At 52.0% G+C, this 15521-nt stretch overlaps 1 protein-coding gene across 1 annotated transcript in view; it reads left to right on the top strand.

Moving 5' to 3' along the window:
- The first annotated feature begins 420 nt into the window (after positions 1-420).
- The window catches only part of SIM2 (SIM bHLH transcription factor 2), a 48067-nt gene continuing 32966 nt past the window's right edge, over positions 421-15521 (top strand). The window contains exons 1-3 of the mRNA XM_061167968.1: positions 421-595; positions 9074-9156; positions 12158-12247. Of these exons, the coding sequence (XP_061023951.1) occupies positions 421-595; positions 9074-9156; positions 12158-12247 (348 nt within the window). The remainder of the gene's footprint in view (positions 596-9073; positions 9157-12157; positions 12248-15521) is intronic.

Here is a 15521-nt window from a genome sequence, read left to right as displayed (position 1 = left end):
GCACCGCCGCCTCCTCGCCGGCCACTCTCCAGCCCTGGAAGGGAAGCCCGCGGCCCGGGGAGACAAGAAGGAAGGAAGGCAGAGTGCGGCCGAAGCGAGCGGGGAGCCGGGGCTCCGGTTCGCCGCGGGACAGTTCGGCCCGGAGGAGGCTGCGCCCCGGGGCAGCGGCGGCGGCGGGCGGAGCGCAGGGCGGCGCCGCCGGGTTGCCCCGACCTCCCGGCCCGCGCGGCTGCAGAGAGGCACCCCGGTGTCCCCCGGGTCGGCCCCCGCGCACCTGCTCGCGCGGGCGGCGCCCCACACCCCCCGACCCCCACCGCCAGGTATCCCGCGCCCCTTTCCCCATCGCCGCCGCTGCAGCCGGAGCGCGGCTCAGGGGGCCTGGAGCACCGCCGGGTCTAATATGCCCGGAGCCGAGGCGCGATGAAGGAGAAGTCCAAGAATGCGGCCAAGACCAGGAGGGAGAAGGAAAATGGCGAGTTTTATGAGCTGGCCAAGCTGCTCCCGCTGCCCTCGGCCATCACCTCGCAGCTGGACAAGGCGTCCATCATCCGACTCACCACGAGCTACCTGAAGATGCGCGCCGTCTTTCCCGAAGGTGAGAATCCCGCAGGTGGGCGGCCGGGAGCGCTGGGAGGCCCAAGCCGGAGCCGGAGCTCTCCCGGAGGGGCGGCTTGAGCCTTTCGGGCCGCTGCCGGAACATCTGGCGGAGGTCGCCGCGGAGAACTTAGGCTCCTCCTGGAGTTGAGGGGCCAGGGGCCTGGTGCCCAGACGATCAGACCATCCTCTGGGCCAAGGCTGGAGAGGGACGAACCAGAAATCGTTGCATGAGTGTGCGAGTCCAGCCTGGCCTTTCCTTTCCTCTTTCCTTTCTTCATTTCTTTAACTCCCCTTTTATTCTTTCCTTCTTACTTTTCTTTGCATGAAGGGGAAGGGCAGTGTTCCTTGGCGGGAATTGAAGGGTGCTTGCTGGTCGCAGCTGGGAGAGACTGGAGTACACACGGGGAGGCTCGGGCCCTGCAGGCCGAGCTCCCAGCAGAGCACCTGGGGAGCCTGGGCCTCAGACTGGGGCCTGCCGGTTGTCTGCTCTCTGCTCAGCTTTCTCGGGGCTGGGATTCCAGAGATCAGGGTGGGAAGAGACCCAGGTCAGGGTGGGAGAGACTCGGCTCAAGGAGGTGAAGCCAGATGAGGCAGGAGAGGCAGAGGGAGGAGGTTCGTTTGGAAGTGGCAGGGCCTGAGCAGAGTCACCTTTTCTAGATTGGAATTACAAGCCCGGGAGGGGCAGATGCCCTGGTGGTCAAGGGTCACCAGGACCCTCCGAGGTCCTGGCAGTCTCTCCGTGATCAGAAATGGTGGCCGACTGGGCACGGCACTCCCTGCGCCGACCCGGCCTGTGGGTGCCTCGCGGGCACCTCTGGGCTGCAAGAGGCCTGATCACCGCAGCGGTCCTTTTGGCGTCCCTGGGACTCTGAACTGATGCCTTTCCGGTGTCTCTGCACCCAGTCACAGGGGCTGCGGCCTGGCAGGAGGGGTTAGGACCCTTCTCTGAGACGCTCTGCTCTGGGCCTGAGGGGCACAACCCCACGGAGACCTGCAGGCCACGGAGTCCCAAGAGCTGCGCCGGGACAAGGGAGATGCCTTCGGCCACAGGGCAGAGGGAAGGGTCGCCGCAGCGTCATGACAGGTGTCCCTGCAGCAAAGAGCACCTCCGTTAAGGCGGTTCCAGGCCAGGCGATCGACCTGAAGTCCGTAAACCCGACCTTTGTATGGTGGGCGCCCCTGAACCTGGTGTTTGGCATCATATCTGGGTTTTAAGCCGACTTTCACACCGCCTCCCAGGTGGAGTGTGGAGGGCCTGTCCTCCCGCTCCGCAGCGGGCAGCTTGGAGCCCAGCACCACGCAGGACGCAGAGCCCAGAGGACTGGAAGCGGTGGCCTGTCCCCGCCGGTGCCCTGCGCCTTCCAGCTGCGCCGTGCAGCCGGCTGGAGCGTTTCCCCCACGAGCAGGAGCCCGTGACCCAACCGCCAGAGCCCCGAGTTCTTGGAAGGGAAAGTTCTTTTCCTTTCCCACCCCCCATCCGATGCCCCCAACTCGACTGGACTCCTCCCGTTGGGAGCTGTGGAGGGCGGTAGTGACTTATCTTGACCTTCCACTGAAGTAGAGATGATTCCTCTCCTGCTGAGGTGTCAGTGAAAGTTAGAGGAGAATTAGGTTTTGTAAAAGCTGAGTCTCTTTCCAACCCAGGGAGGAGGGATGGCAACTGGTTTGCCATAGTGAGCCGGTCAGTAATCTGCATGCTACAAAGCAGGTGCGGAGTCCAGATGGGACGGAAGCCTCCTTTCCCGTCCCAAGGTTAAATGATTTTTAAGCAAGTCAGAACTGAGTTAGAAGTCTGGAGGAAGGGGCTAACTTGCAGGCCATTCGTTGTTTGGCGATTTCCAGGAAAGCAGCTTACAAATTGGGAACTGGTGGGTGGACTGCTGCTGCAAGTACTTCAGCTGAGGCTGCAGGTTCCAGCTCTGGGAAGCCAGTCTCCAGGCCTTGGGGCCCAGAATTTCTTGGCCCTGAGGCTCAGCGAGATAAAGAACCCACCTGCCAATGCAGGAGACTGGGGTTTGATCCCTTAGGTTGGGAAGATCCCCTGGAGGAGAGCATGGAAACCCACTCCAGCATTCTTGCTGGGGAAAATCCTATGGACAGAGGAGCCTGGCGGGCTGCAGTCCATAGGGTCACAGAAGAGTCGGACAGGACTGTGATGACTGGCTGCAGGGGCGGGCGGGCTGCGGTCTGCGCCCTGAGCACCGGCCCGGTGTTTCGCTCCTAGCGATCTGTCCGTCTCCTGGGGGGGACGACCATCCAGATTGGAACTCCAGGAGGGGTCGGGGATTGCAGTTTGGTCCTAGAGTTTGGTAAATAGTCCTGACCTATGGGGTCCCAGTTCATCCAAAATGGGGAGCAGAAGGTGGTCTACCCCAGTGCTCCGGTGGTGCTGATGCCGGGGGTCCTGGTGGGCAGCAGCCTGGGGGACTCCTCCCTGGGCTCAGGGACCTGGGCCCTGCTGCTCTGGTGGCGACACTGCCCCCCATTCCAACCCCAAGTGAGTCTGGGACTGGAGAGGTGCCTGGGGCAGAGAAAAGGATGAGTTTAGAAAGACCTCAATTGTGCAAAATGAGTAGTTCCCTTCTCTGGTAGCTCAGAAGGGCTGGGAGTTCGGAAGTAGCACCCGAAATCAACTTAACCTGTTCGGGAGGGACCACCGGGAGGTGGTACGGGGTTGGGGTGGAGGCTAGTGGAACCTCGACGGGTCTCTTGAGGCGGGCTTCAGTGAGATTTCAGGACCACCCCAGTCCTGCGACACGGTGGGAGCTCCAGGATCTGCTCCAGGTCTCAGGGCAAACGGAAAGATACGAAAACTCCCTCGCTGTTGGGTGGCCCAGGAGCCCGCGGGACCCCGGGTGAAGAAGAATCTAGAGGCCACGTTAGGACCAAGGGAGTTAACACATGAATAGCACAGGCTGAAGAAACCACGGGGATCCTCAGACTAACGCTTTGCATTTGAAGAAATTGAGGCCAGAGCGGGGCGGGCCGTTCCCCAGGTCCCCTCTCACCTGGCGAGGACCAGGCAGGCAGTGCCGCCGCGGGCAGGGAGGCCAGTGCTGGAGAGGCCGCCGGGCCTCAGCTCTGTTCATCCTGAGACCGCCAGGTGGAAGGAGAGAAGGAGGAGACACCCTAACGTGGGGACAGGGAGAGGCAACTGGAGCCAGGTGGACACTCCGGGGGGAGGCCAGTCTTCAAGCTGGACGGCGCTGGCAGCCCAGACAGCTGGTCCAAGGCTCGGCACTGGCAGGCTGGCCTGCTGGGCCTTGGTCTTCTTGTCTGTAAAATGGGCCCATCAACAGCTCCATGGCTGCGCAAGGTTCCTGGGATGGGGTGTGAGGAGGCAGGCCAGAGCAGGTGGATATCGACCTCCTCCAGTCTGCGTCCTTCCCGTGAGCTCGCTGCTTTCCCCCCCCCCCCCCCGCCCCGGCCAGGTGCAGCTTGAATGCTGCCTGCCCCACTGGGCAGACTTCTGGGACCCACCATCTGGAGTTGGAAGATGAGCTGTTTTCGGGGTCCCCACCAGTTCTTCCCCTTTAACTTCTAGCTGAGAAGTGGAGAGGTAGATGGGCAGTCAAGAGGGCAAGGGAGCCAGGCCGGCTTTGGCAGGGACTCAGAATCGAAAGCTTAGTGGGTTAAAGCGGGTGGGAAGGCCGGGTGTTCCCAGGGCGCAGGGTCTACCGGACCTCTTGGCACTGTGGCCTTCCCTTCAGGGGAAGGGAGGCGGCTTTGGAAACCCAGAATGCGCCTAGGGTGGGCCATCACTGCGTGTGACCATGCTGGGCAGGACGTATCGCAAAATTATTCCGCCATCTGATGATCTGTGCTGGGCCTGGGGAGGCTGGGGTCGGAGCTGGGAGAGCTCAGGGTGGCCAGTCACTGGGGTTAGGCCCCCTTCCTAGGAGTCGGGGTTCCCAGAGGGTGGCTTCCTTCTAGACACTTGTCCAGAAAGCTCTTGCGGAAGAGACTGGCTTCCCACCCCCAGTTGAGGAGCAGGAGCAGAGAGAGGAAACAGGCTGGTTAAGGGGAGAGAACAGAGCCCCTCCTTTCTACCACCCGCCCCCCCCCCCAAGACCCCAGACAGGTGTGGGCATGCAAGAGAGGCAGGGACCACAACACACGTGACAACCTTTTACTCCAGAGAAGCGAGCTTGTCACACACACAGTTACATGGGGTTGGAGGCCTGCGTAATTCCAGTGGCCGGATTTGTCTGGATTTGGGTTCATGCAGAACCTTTCCCGCCCGCCCCGCCCCAACACACCTGAGTGCCAGGAGGAGGGCTGGGGTGGGGGCCGCCCTAGAAACAGTCACTGGGGATGGAAATGCTTTGATTTAGAGTAAGGAGATTTAGAGTAAGTAAGGAGAAATGCGCCCTAAACCGACTTGGGGTCACAGATCCAAGGCCTTTCTCTACTGCAGCCCGAAATAATGTAGGCTGTTTTTTTTTTTTTTTAAGTAGACATTTTTTTTAGACGAAAGTGGGTTTTTACAATCCTCTCTCTCGATCTCTACTTGGAAGTCTGCCAGGCTGTGCGCCAGGTCTGGGGGAGGACGCTCACAGAGGCGGAGCAGGAGACTCCGGCGGCGGGCAGCTGAGATGGGAACTCCAGAGCTGCGGGGCCCTGGTGGTTGGGGGCGCTCAGATTCACCTCTGGGGGGTTGACCAGAGCTCTAGACCAGCTGGGAGTGCTTGGGGGCGCACACCCGGAAGCCTGGTGGGGCACTTGCTGGCCATGAGGCCTCACCCCCATCCTTCAAGGTGTAAGCGTCAGACAACAAGGTCCAAGGTCGCTGGTCGCTTCCAGTTGCCTGTAGTCTGAACGTGGTACCACACTGACTCTTGGCCAAGTAGGACAGGCTGGAACCTCCCCCCCTCCCCCTGCCCCTACCCAGAGCCAGGCTCCCTTGGGACGTGTCTACCAATCACTCCCCTCAATACCCATTCTCCGGGCTGTGCAGCTGTTGGTTTGGAAGAGAGTTCTAGGGCCAGGATTTTCAGGGAGCCCAGTGATAACGAACCATTCCAAGGCCGGGAAAGGACTGAATTACCCCCATTTTCGGTACCCAAGCTTGCACTGGGGAAACTGTGAGAATCACTGTCGGTCCAGGAAGTTCTTATCCAAGTCTAGACCCATTCATTGGTCACTGGATACAGTGGGTTCAGCTCCTGGGTCCAGAGGAGCAAACCCAACTGCCTCCTTTGGGTCTCCACGTGTGTGTTGCTTCATCCGAGAGGGTGAGACCCGATCTCACAGCAAGGGAACCCCTCCAAGTCTCCCGCCTCACTGAGGAACAGACTTATTTATGTGATCTGATGTTTATGGCCTGTGACCTGCACCCAGGCACAGCCGATGCTCTTTCAAAAGCTGTATATTGACCGACTACCTGAGCACCCAGAAAGGAGAGACCATATTTAGGTAGCATCTGCAGCAGGCTTCCCAAGTGGCTCAGATGGTAAAAAAAAAAAAAAAAAAAATCTGCCTGCGATGCAGAAGACCCGGGTTCGACCCCTGGATCGGGAAGATCCCGGGAGAAGGAAATAGCAACCCACTTTAGTATTCTTGCCTGGGAAATCCCATGGACAGAGAAGCCTGGCGGGCTGCAGTCCATGGGGTCAAAAAGAGTCACAGAAGACTGAGCGACTAATGACTAACACTGGCAGGCTGGGCCTGGCAGGGTTGAAACCAAATAGCCCGCTGAGTGCGTGTACAAGGTCACCCACAAACCCTTGGAGGCAGGGGGAGAAAGGGGATACCTGTCTCCCTTTCCCTGTGACCTCGTGGCTGACCCCCGCAAATGGCCTAGCCATCTAGATTCCCAGCATCAGACACTGCGCCCCGCTGCTGACACATGTAGGGCATGCAGGACCCCAGACTCTGGCTGGAAACCACAGGCCAGGTTGGGAACCCCATTTGCTCCATCCAGTCATTGGTATGGTGCAGGAGTTTCCCAGAATCAGGCAATACAGACCCGTCAACGACATAATCCTGGAGGAGCTCAGCCCAGCCTTTTCTTGCACTCTTCCCTCATTTTTCTAACAAATGAAGCTTTTTGTCAGGTCCAAATAAGGACCGTGTATCCAGCACCTCACTTTTTCAGGAGTATATATGGCTTTATGGTAACAAGATGGTTTTTTTTTTTTTTTTTTTTGGTTACAAACCTTACCTTCTTTAGTCTCTGCATCCAGCCCAAAGTAGATTTTTATGGGCCCAGGGAAAAGGCCTTGCGCACAGCGGTTTCTAATGGAAGAGCTGGCAGCCCCATCAACCTGTGAGGTGGCCTGGGGGCAGGGAAGTTCGAGGAGAGCCTCCCACCACCCACCCCCGTCACACCAGGTCCAAATCTCCGCTGGCAGAGCGGAGGCGTGGAGAAACCGTCATGTCGGATCTTTATAATAAGAGGACAGACTCTCTTGATGTATCCTGCTATTTGAATTACACAGAAAGTTGGCCTGTGTAGCCCAGTGCACTTTGGTGTGTGAGGCTGGAAGGCTTTGGGGAGACCCGGAGAGTCTGGTGTCGGGGAAAGGTCATTCCCAAAGATGCCAGTTTCCCCAGGTCTCTCAGACCCAGGCCTTATGAGGAGTGAGGGCCACAGGCTGTGCCCACTGTCCAGAGAAAGCCAGGCAAAGGTGGCCTGGCCCGGACCAGGGGACGGGACCAGGAGTAGGCTGAAGGACAGTTAACCAGCTGCGTTTGTCCACTGACGGACATCAGAATTCCTGGACTCTTATTATACTTTTTCTTCATTCACGCCCCCGAGGACTTTAAATGTTGGTTCTTTCCATTCTGGTTAAGTGGAGTAAATGCCAACACCAGCCGGCTTTCCGGTGTTGGGGAGGAAGGACCTTCCGATGGCCCTGTACCGTGGTCATCCTTGGGGGTGCGGTGAACAGTGGTTTCCTGAGGTTAAAGGGACACCTCCGTTCCATTCTGAGGTGGGGTCTGGGGAGTGGGGTGGGAGTTGTGATGGTATTTGGGAAATCAGGCTATGTGGAAATTAGCCAATTCCTTATGGGGAGACAGGATAAACCTCTAGGGAGACATAAAGGCCACCCCTTTCTTAGTTGCTTAGTAGAATTGGCCGGTAGAGGGGTCTCCAAGGTCTCTGGGGGGCCCTGGGCCTGGAGGTGCTCTGGGCCCTGTGGCTCCCTGGCAAGGGGGTGGTGGGGGATGCATTTTCTGCCCGCCTGCGGGGATTGAAAATTCCAGAAGCCGTGGTGCTCCAGTAGCCCCGCAGGGACAGTGGGGAGACCCAGGTGCCTGCGCGCCACTCGGGGGGACTGTCCTGGGAGCGGTCCTCGGATTCGCTCTGGTCCCGGGTCGGGCCCCACACTCCCAGGAGCTTCGGCCAGGGGGCCAGTCTGCCCTAGAGGAGGGGGATGCCAACTCGGAGGCAAGACTCTAAGCTCACCCTGTACATAGGGTTGCAGCCCGGATGGGAGGGAGCAGGGTGCTAAGACAGCAGCGACCTGCCTTTGCCACGTCGCACCGGCCTCGGTGCTTGCTGGAGGGTTTCGGGCCAGGCTGCTGACAGGAAGGACTCCAGAGTGTGGGCTGGGGGTCCCTCTGAGCTGGTGTTTAGCACTGCAATCTCACCGGGCATTCCTGCTTCCTGCAGAGAAAGCCTGGGCGCCCCCGGGGTCACAGCGGCTGAGCCGAGGGCACTTGAGAGGGATATTCTGCTGAGCAGGGCTACCTTTCCCCTGGTGCACTTTCTGCAACACCAGTGGCCTTCCTGGAGGTGGTGGGGAGCCACCAGAGGCTTTGGGGGACGGTTAAGAAGCAAAGGGGCTGCAAGACCCCGATTGTGTGATAACAAACACTTCCCAGTTACCATCTAGTATATACACTGCTCTCCCAGCCCACGGTCCATCCCCCTGCCGGCTGTTGCTAAGTTAGGAGTTCACCTTGGGGAAACCCCCAGGGAACCCCTTTCCAGGTTGGGGCTCCTGAATTGGAAGAAGGTCAGTGCTTCTGGGGTGCATGAGGAGGGTGCTGAAAAGTCAGGGAGTTGGGAGGATTCCAGGGAGGTTGAAAAAGGTTTTTTAAAAAAAGCCAGAAAAGCTGCCTCTAAGATGGCCAGGACTCTTAAGTTTGGGCCGCTCTGTCTTTGAGAAAATACATAGGTGCCAGCTTCGCAGGGTAGGGAGAGAGGAGGTAGCTTTGGGGGGAATGTTTACTGGTCTAATCCGTATTCCCGTTTGGGAGGATGGCCGATTTCAAAGCAGATTAGATTACCTTGTGGCATGTCAAATGAAACGGCAATTTCGGAGCGGTGAGCCCGCGGGCGACCCAGAGGAGCTACCTACAGGGCCAGGCGGCCTTCGACCTGGAGGCCTCCATGGGAATTTCTCCTCTGCCTTTTTTTTTTTTATTTTGATCGAAGGCCAAGGAAGGGGTGATGCGGGTGGGCCGTGGGGGCGGAGGTCGCTGGCTGGGTGCTGCTGTTTACCGGTTTGCTTTGGTTCCCGTCCAGGTTTAGGAGACGCATGGGGACAGCCCAGCCGCGCAGGGCCCCTGGACACTGTCGCCAAGGAGCTGGGATCACACTTGCTGCAGGTAGTGGGGTCGCCACGCAAGGGGCAGGGGAGGAGAAGCGCTGTGCCACCCAAGGCCCTGGCCTGTGCCCCATGGGGCCTCCCTTCCGACCTGCCGCGCCAGTCTTCAGGGGAGGCCCCTTCTCACAGAGCCTCTGGAGGGTCCATTGACCAACCCCCAGGCTGCAAAGGTCAACAGCGATCAGACTTCGGGCCAACAGACTCCCCACAACTCCTCTTCTTGGGGGGGCGGTGCTGGGGCCCCATGTGGATTCTGCACAACCAGTACAACCTCGGTCAGCACCCCCACGAACCCCACACCTAGCCTCCTTTCAACTCCTGCCCCCAGGACTCTCTAGCCCTTGAGACCTAGGGGAAGGGCAAAGTCCTCTCCAAACTGACTTTCCTCAGCACACTGTTTCGGAGCGCTTGCTCTGTGCCTGACACCGTGCCAGGCGCTGGAGCCAGAGAAGGAAGGCCCAAGGACACTCCAAGCCAGAGAGAGGGAGCAATCAAGTGCTTGATGCTTGGGTGTGTGTTTGGAGAAGTTGCAGTCGAGACAGCATCCATAACTGAATCTCAGCAGTTGAGGTGGACGGCGGGTTCAGTGCCGGCCAGATTCTATTCTAAATCTACTATATCATCTCTTCGCTTAGAAGTGTGTTCTATTTTTAACTGCATTTTTTTCAGAGGAAGAAGTCGAGGCACAGAAAGGTTAAGCCGCACGCCTGGGGTCACAGCACGCGGGGCGGAGCCTTGGTCCACCGGAGTGGTCCAGCTCTTACGTGGGGGCAGCTCGGGACATGGTGCGCGCTCCTGGCTCACCGAGGAAGCCCTGGCTTGGTCTGTGGTCCGCCGCTTAGCGCCCCCAGGCCGCAGCCATTCAGCCCGGGGCTGTTAAACCGCCCTGACCTCGGGTTTCCCCCCCGCGGTGTCTGGGGCCGGGGCAGAGTGAACGGGCGCACGACCGGCCACTTCCAAGTACGGGGCTGGCGCTAGGTGGGGACAGCAAGTCCCGGTGTCTCGGAGTCTTTCAAATGCCCTTTACAGAGCCTCATCAACGACCCGATTCATTCCCCCCTCCCTTCATTTGTCTCTGCCACCGAAAAATGCCTACCGAGAGTTATTTTGCATTTCCTCTATTTTGTGTTTTCTTTAAAAAAAAAAAAAGTTGGCTTCGAAACTCGGGGACTTGGGTCCGCGCTACGAAAAAGCAGATCTGTTCAAAACTCTTTTGCCCCCAGATGCCCGAGTGTGATTTTTTTTTTTTTTTTTTTTTAAATGCACGCGCTGGGGAAGAGAAGCTCCGGGGTTGTTTGAAACCCGAGGCTTTTCCAGCAGAGCGAGCGGTGCGCGAGCCGACCCGGGAATGGCGCTGTTGGAGCCCTTCCCGCGCCCCGCGCGCTGCCCCCAAGCTCACGTCCAGCGCCGCGCGCGGTATTTTGCATGCCTGATGCGCCTTCATATTACAAGTGACACTAAAATCACGGACAACTCAGTGCCAAGGAGCGCCACTGAAAACCTGGCGGCAAAGTCAACGCCCCCAAGTCTCTCCACTGTACGTTTATTTAATTCCGGAGTGTCTGTGGATGGGCGGCTTTGCAGTTAATATACATGCAAGTGCATTAGGTCATTTGCAGCTCTGAAGGCAGAACCAACATTTTCCATTAGGAGTATTATTTTTTAAGCTACTACTGGCAACGTTCAGAATTTAATTATGATACAACTTTTTCTCTTTTCCTCATACAGCCGCTATTATTTCATTTCATGTATTTCTTTCATGATTTTGGAGTTAAGCTTGCAAAATGGGCCAACATGGTGATAACTTTAGAAATCGCTAGTTCATATGTTTGAAAAGGAGTTTAGTTGGTAAAATATTTCGTAGCTGAGTTAGAAACATGAAGGTCGGGCTCCTGATCAAGGTGTTGATTTCAACCTCAAAACAAGAAAAGTTAATGATGGCAGAGAAGTTTTTGCAGCAAAACTGTATTTGAGACAGCAGAATGGAAGGATATCTTTCAAGTTTCACTTCTACATTCTTTTTTAGGCACCCCCCCTCCAAAGAGGGGGTGGATTTAGAAAAACCAAAGGTAATCTGGTTTCAATTACATGCTGTAAAAATAGAATTTGTGGCCAGAAATTAATTTGGAATATTTTTTATGGGGGCGACGTTGTGGGTTGTATGGGTCTTTCACCAGCTTTATTGCTTTTCTTTGGTTCTGGATCTAAAATATGAATGGGTAAATAAAATGCAGTTTCCTTTTTCAAAAATAATTTAGTCCCTTTATCCTTGCCACACATAAATGCAATCATTACCTTTCATTTAACTTAATTATGTCTTATAATTTTACTTTATTTTTTTCAGGGCTAGCCAGCTTTGGCAAAAATCAGAATATCCTTTGGGTGGTTTTAATTGTTCAGAAATTGATCCTTCTTCTCCCTGAATTTTGCAAAGGTCGTTTGATCTCTTGCAAATTCTGAATAATTAATTCTGTAGACATAGTCTGTTAAAAATAACTGGGTATTTTCTTTTATTTTCTGGGGAGTGGGAGTGTTCAGAATTTATTATTCAAATGGTACTTAGGGATAACTAGAAAACTGTGGCAAATAAAGCATATGTTCTAGTGGTTTAAACGGCTGCCAATTATGACATAAAATGGTCTATACAGTGGTAGATTTTCCCCTAAAGTACCATAGGACTCCGGATTTGTGCTAAGTGCTAAAATAACCCCAACAATAAAGCTACTACGTTTAAACTGAGCTTGATAGGAATTCTCAAATGTTTTGCATGATTTTTGTGATGTAGATGTAAGACTGTTTTTAAAGTCCTTTTAAAGTATTTGAGAGCCTGGCTGGGGAACGAAACACAACGTCTGTCTCACGGCTCCAGGGCTCCATTTTTACATTTAACCATATACGTTGATTATAATATTTTACACATTGCTCCATCCCACTGACCGTATGATGACCAGCTTTAACTCTAACATTTATCGTCTCTTACCCTGCTGCTTTTTCTTTTACAGACTTTGGATGGATTTGTTTTTGTGGTAGCATCTGATGGCAAAATCATGTATATTTCGGAAACAGCTTCTGTACATTTAGGCTTGTCCCAGGTGGGTATCATCTAATTTTATGTACAATTAAAATAATAAATTAAGCGTTGGCGGATCTTGACAGCCTTACCCAACTTGAAAATGAGTCTGTCCAAGAGTCTGCTTTTGTGTATGAACCTAATCCAAAATTGCAAAATCGTTTTCTTTTTTTTTTTTTTCCGCCGGCAGGCTAGGTTTTTCTTCTCCGTGTTACATTTCACTTTTCCACTTTCTTTTTCCTTTGGGGCTAATGCCTAGTAATATCTTTGCAACAGTCAGCTTTGTCTGTTAGCCTGGACTCTGCTCATACTGTAAAGCTCTCTGCCCCTAACAAGAACTTCACAAAGGGAGATTTTTCAGTGCACGCTCGATGGTCTACATGTGGTATTGTGAGTTGCTATGAAAGAGAGAGGCAAGCTGATGTAGAACATGGATTTTATGCAGAATGTGCTTTGGGGAGAGAGAAAAGGGGGGTAGATTTATGAGTGTTCACGTGGAATTCAGGGTAATTTTTCCTGAGTTTTTCCAGCTCAGTGGTCGTTTCAGTAAAGCATTTTATATGCTTGTGATAGAAACTCATAAAACTCAGTTTACTACTATTTTTTTGCACAGCGAAATCCTGGTTTCTTTAGAACATTTGAATATTACCTGTTTTTCTGGAACCGTCTTCTAAAAAGGAGGTCATTCCCTAGAGGAGAGAGGGGCTCTCGATTTTATCTGTCCCATCAAGCCAAGGGTTTGGTGGAGGATTTGGCTGCTGTCTGGGCTGTGGCCAGTCTGGATGGCGGGGGAGTCTACTGATGGTTGCCCATCCACATTTCTGATTTAACAAGCCTGGATCATGGTTCTAAGAGTCACACTGTTTAATACATGTAGGGGCTAAATGTTTCTTTACATTGTGAGTGATCGGAGTGCTTTGTTTCATTACAACTGAAGACACACTAGAATTAATTAGATACAGGAAATGGGCTCCCAGGAGGCGTATGAATAATCTGTGTTGCACCACTCTCCTCCTGTAGTTAAGCCAAAGTAAAACATACCAATTAAAGTGGCTTGAGTTTTCTCATTGAAAAACAGAATTACCAATTTGGAAACCTGCATCTGGTGTTGTATTCTTTTTTTTTTTTTTCTTCTGCCAAGATGTTTCTTAAACTTTCCATTTGTTTACAGCCTTCTTTCCCAGTGGATGGACATCCTTACCCAGGTCCAAGGGGGTTTCTGTGCCTGTGTATTTCTTCTGCAGAGTCTCCTAAAATGAATCACATATTAAAATTATTCAGCATTTTCTGTTTTCTTCCTCTTCTCTTCTTTTATGATACCAGGCCTCCCAGATAAGATTTAATAAGGTTTGACTCTTTCACCTATGTGACTCGTGGGATTAGTGTACTTGTAGAATGGGAAACACTATCGGAAATATGAAGTTTTCTCTTTTTATCTTTTCCAGGGTTGTTATTCTCTGAATTTGCACCTTATTAATCTCTGAATGGTTAGAATTATTTAAGACCCTTTAGTTGGACCCAGCCTGGCTTCTACTTCTGACTTGATCTGTGGCTGAGTGCCCGTGATCAGATTTCTTAACATTTTAAATGTAACTTACAATAAGTTTTGATTAGCCTTATAATAATGTCACAAACAAGACAAAACATTTCACATACTTTTTTAAAATTTTATTTTTAATTGGAGAATAATTGCTTTACAGTATTGTGCTGACTTTTGCCGTATAACGTGAATCAGCAATAAGTATACATGTCACCTCCCTCTTGAACCTCCTTCCCACCCCCACCCATTTCACATACTTTAAAAATGACTGGCCAAATATACTTTAAAGTGGGTAGAGTCATTTTTACTGAATATTAAATTCAGATCTGAGCTCCCTAGCAGCCAAAGCAAAAAGGAAATGCGTTTAGTTATATGGTTTTCTTTGTCTGACAAGGGTTGGCAGTTGACCTCTCTGAACCATAACTTAAATAAGAAAGTAACGCCTATTGTACCGCTTCTCTAGGATCATGGTGAAAATCATACCAAAGGCCCACCTTGTGTGATTTATAAACTATAGGGAGATACACAGAAGCCAGGCGGTATCACAGCTAGAACTGCACCTCAATTAGCATCCTTTGGTGGGCACATATTAGGGGTACTTAGTCATGGGAAGTGTCCTAACACATCATAAGGCTGTATGTACATACCACAGGGCATTCCAGTTCATTCCATCAGGCTGTTCTGTCTGGCATCCTATATCCCTCTGTCATTTTTCTCTTTTCACGTGGGAAATAAAAATGATTGTTTTTGAACACGATAATTTAAAATGACCAAAATATTGGCTAGGTAACAAATACAGCTCGTGTTCATGATAAACGCCACAAATGGAAATATAATCAGAATCACAATTTAAACTATATTTCTTCTCAGTCATAATGCAGATGTAAAAGTTTGTATATCATAATTTTGAAAGAGGAGGGAGTTACATACTACCATTTTCCAAGAAAACTGTAGAGATGCCTTTTGTCTGTATGTTGCCTAGAGAAGTGTCCATTTCAAGTAAGTCAAACTGACCGTCTCTGAGACTGGCTGATTTTTTTCTGGTCTCCTGGCGGGACTATCCCAGTGTCAGCCTCCAGCTACAAAAACACTTTCCCGGCGACGTCTGGGGAGTGTTTCATGGTGAACTGTTTAAATAAGCAACAACAAACTCCCCTCAAATCTACCTCCTGTTCACGATTAACTCTGCAGAAGGAAATCTAGGCCAAATCACAAAGTGTATTTTTTTCTGTCTTCTTAAATAGTAAAATAAGGTATTGAAAAGAATGTCAAACACCCAACTTCTCTTTAAAAAAATGTTTGTACCTTTTGGATTGTTTTATTAGTGGTAACAAGTCAGACAAGTATATCAAACATGAAAACTTAAATTAAAATAGGCCTCAAGATTTTTTAAATCACCAGAGATAAAAGTGTTGATAAAATTTTACCCACTAGTCAAGAGCAACCTTTTAAAAAGGTTTTCTGAGGAATAAGGGTGATAATAGCTTATATTTACACTACGCCCTCTGTGTTCCCAGAAGTTTGTTATTCTCAATAATAATCTCTCTTTAAGTAATGACATCTTTCACCTTAATTCGGGGGTTAAAGTCTATGTTAGCAGCTTCTAGGAAACATAAACTCCTAGGTTTGCCATAATAGTGTGATAATTTGTAGCAAAGTGGTTTTTTTTTTAATCTACACTATCTAAATAACTGAATTATCTGAGAGTATAAAAATGATGTGTTAATAAACCCATCCCAGTTCAAAGCCTTGTATT

The sequence above is a fragment of the Dama dama genome, chromosome 19, assembly GCF_033118175.1.
Source record: "Dama dama isolate Ldn47 chromosome 19, ASM3311817v1, whole genome shotgun sequence".
NCBI classification, from domain to species: domain Eukaryota; kingdom Metazoa; phylum Chordata; class Mammalia; order Artiodactyla; family Cervidae; genus Dama; species Dama dama.
The sequence above is the reverse complement of the archived record's forward strand: the minus strand, read 5'-3'. Positions and strand labels throughout refer to the sequence as shown.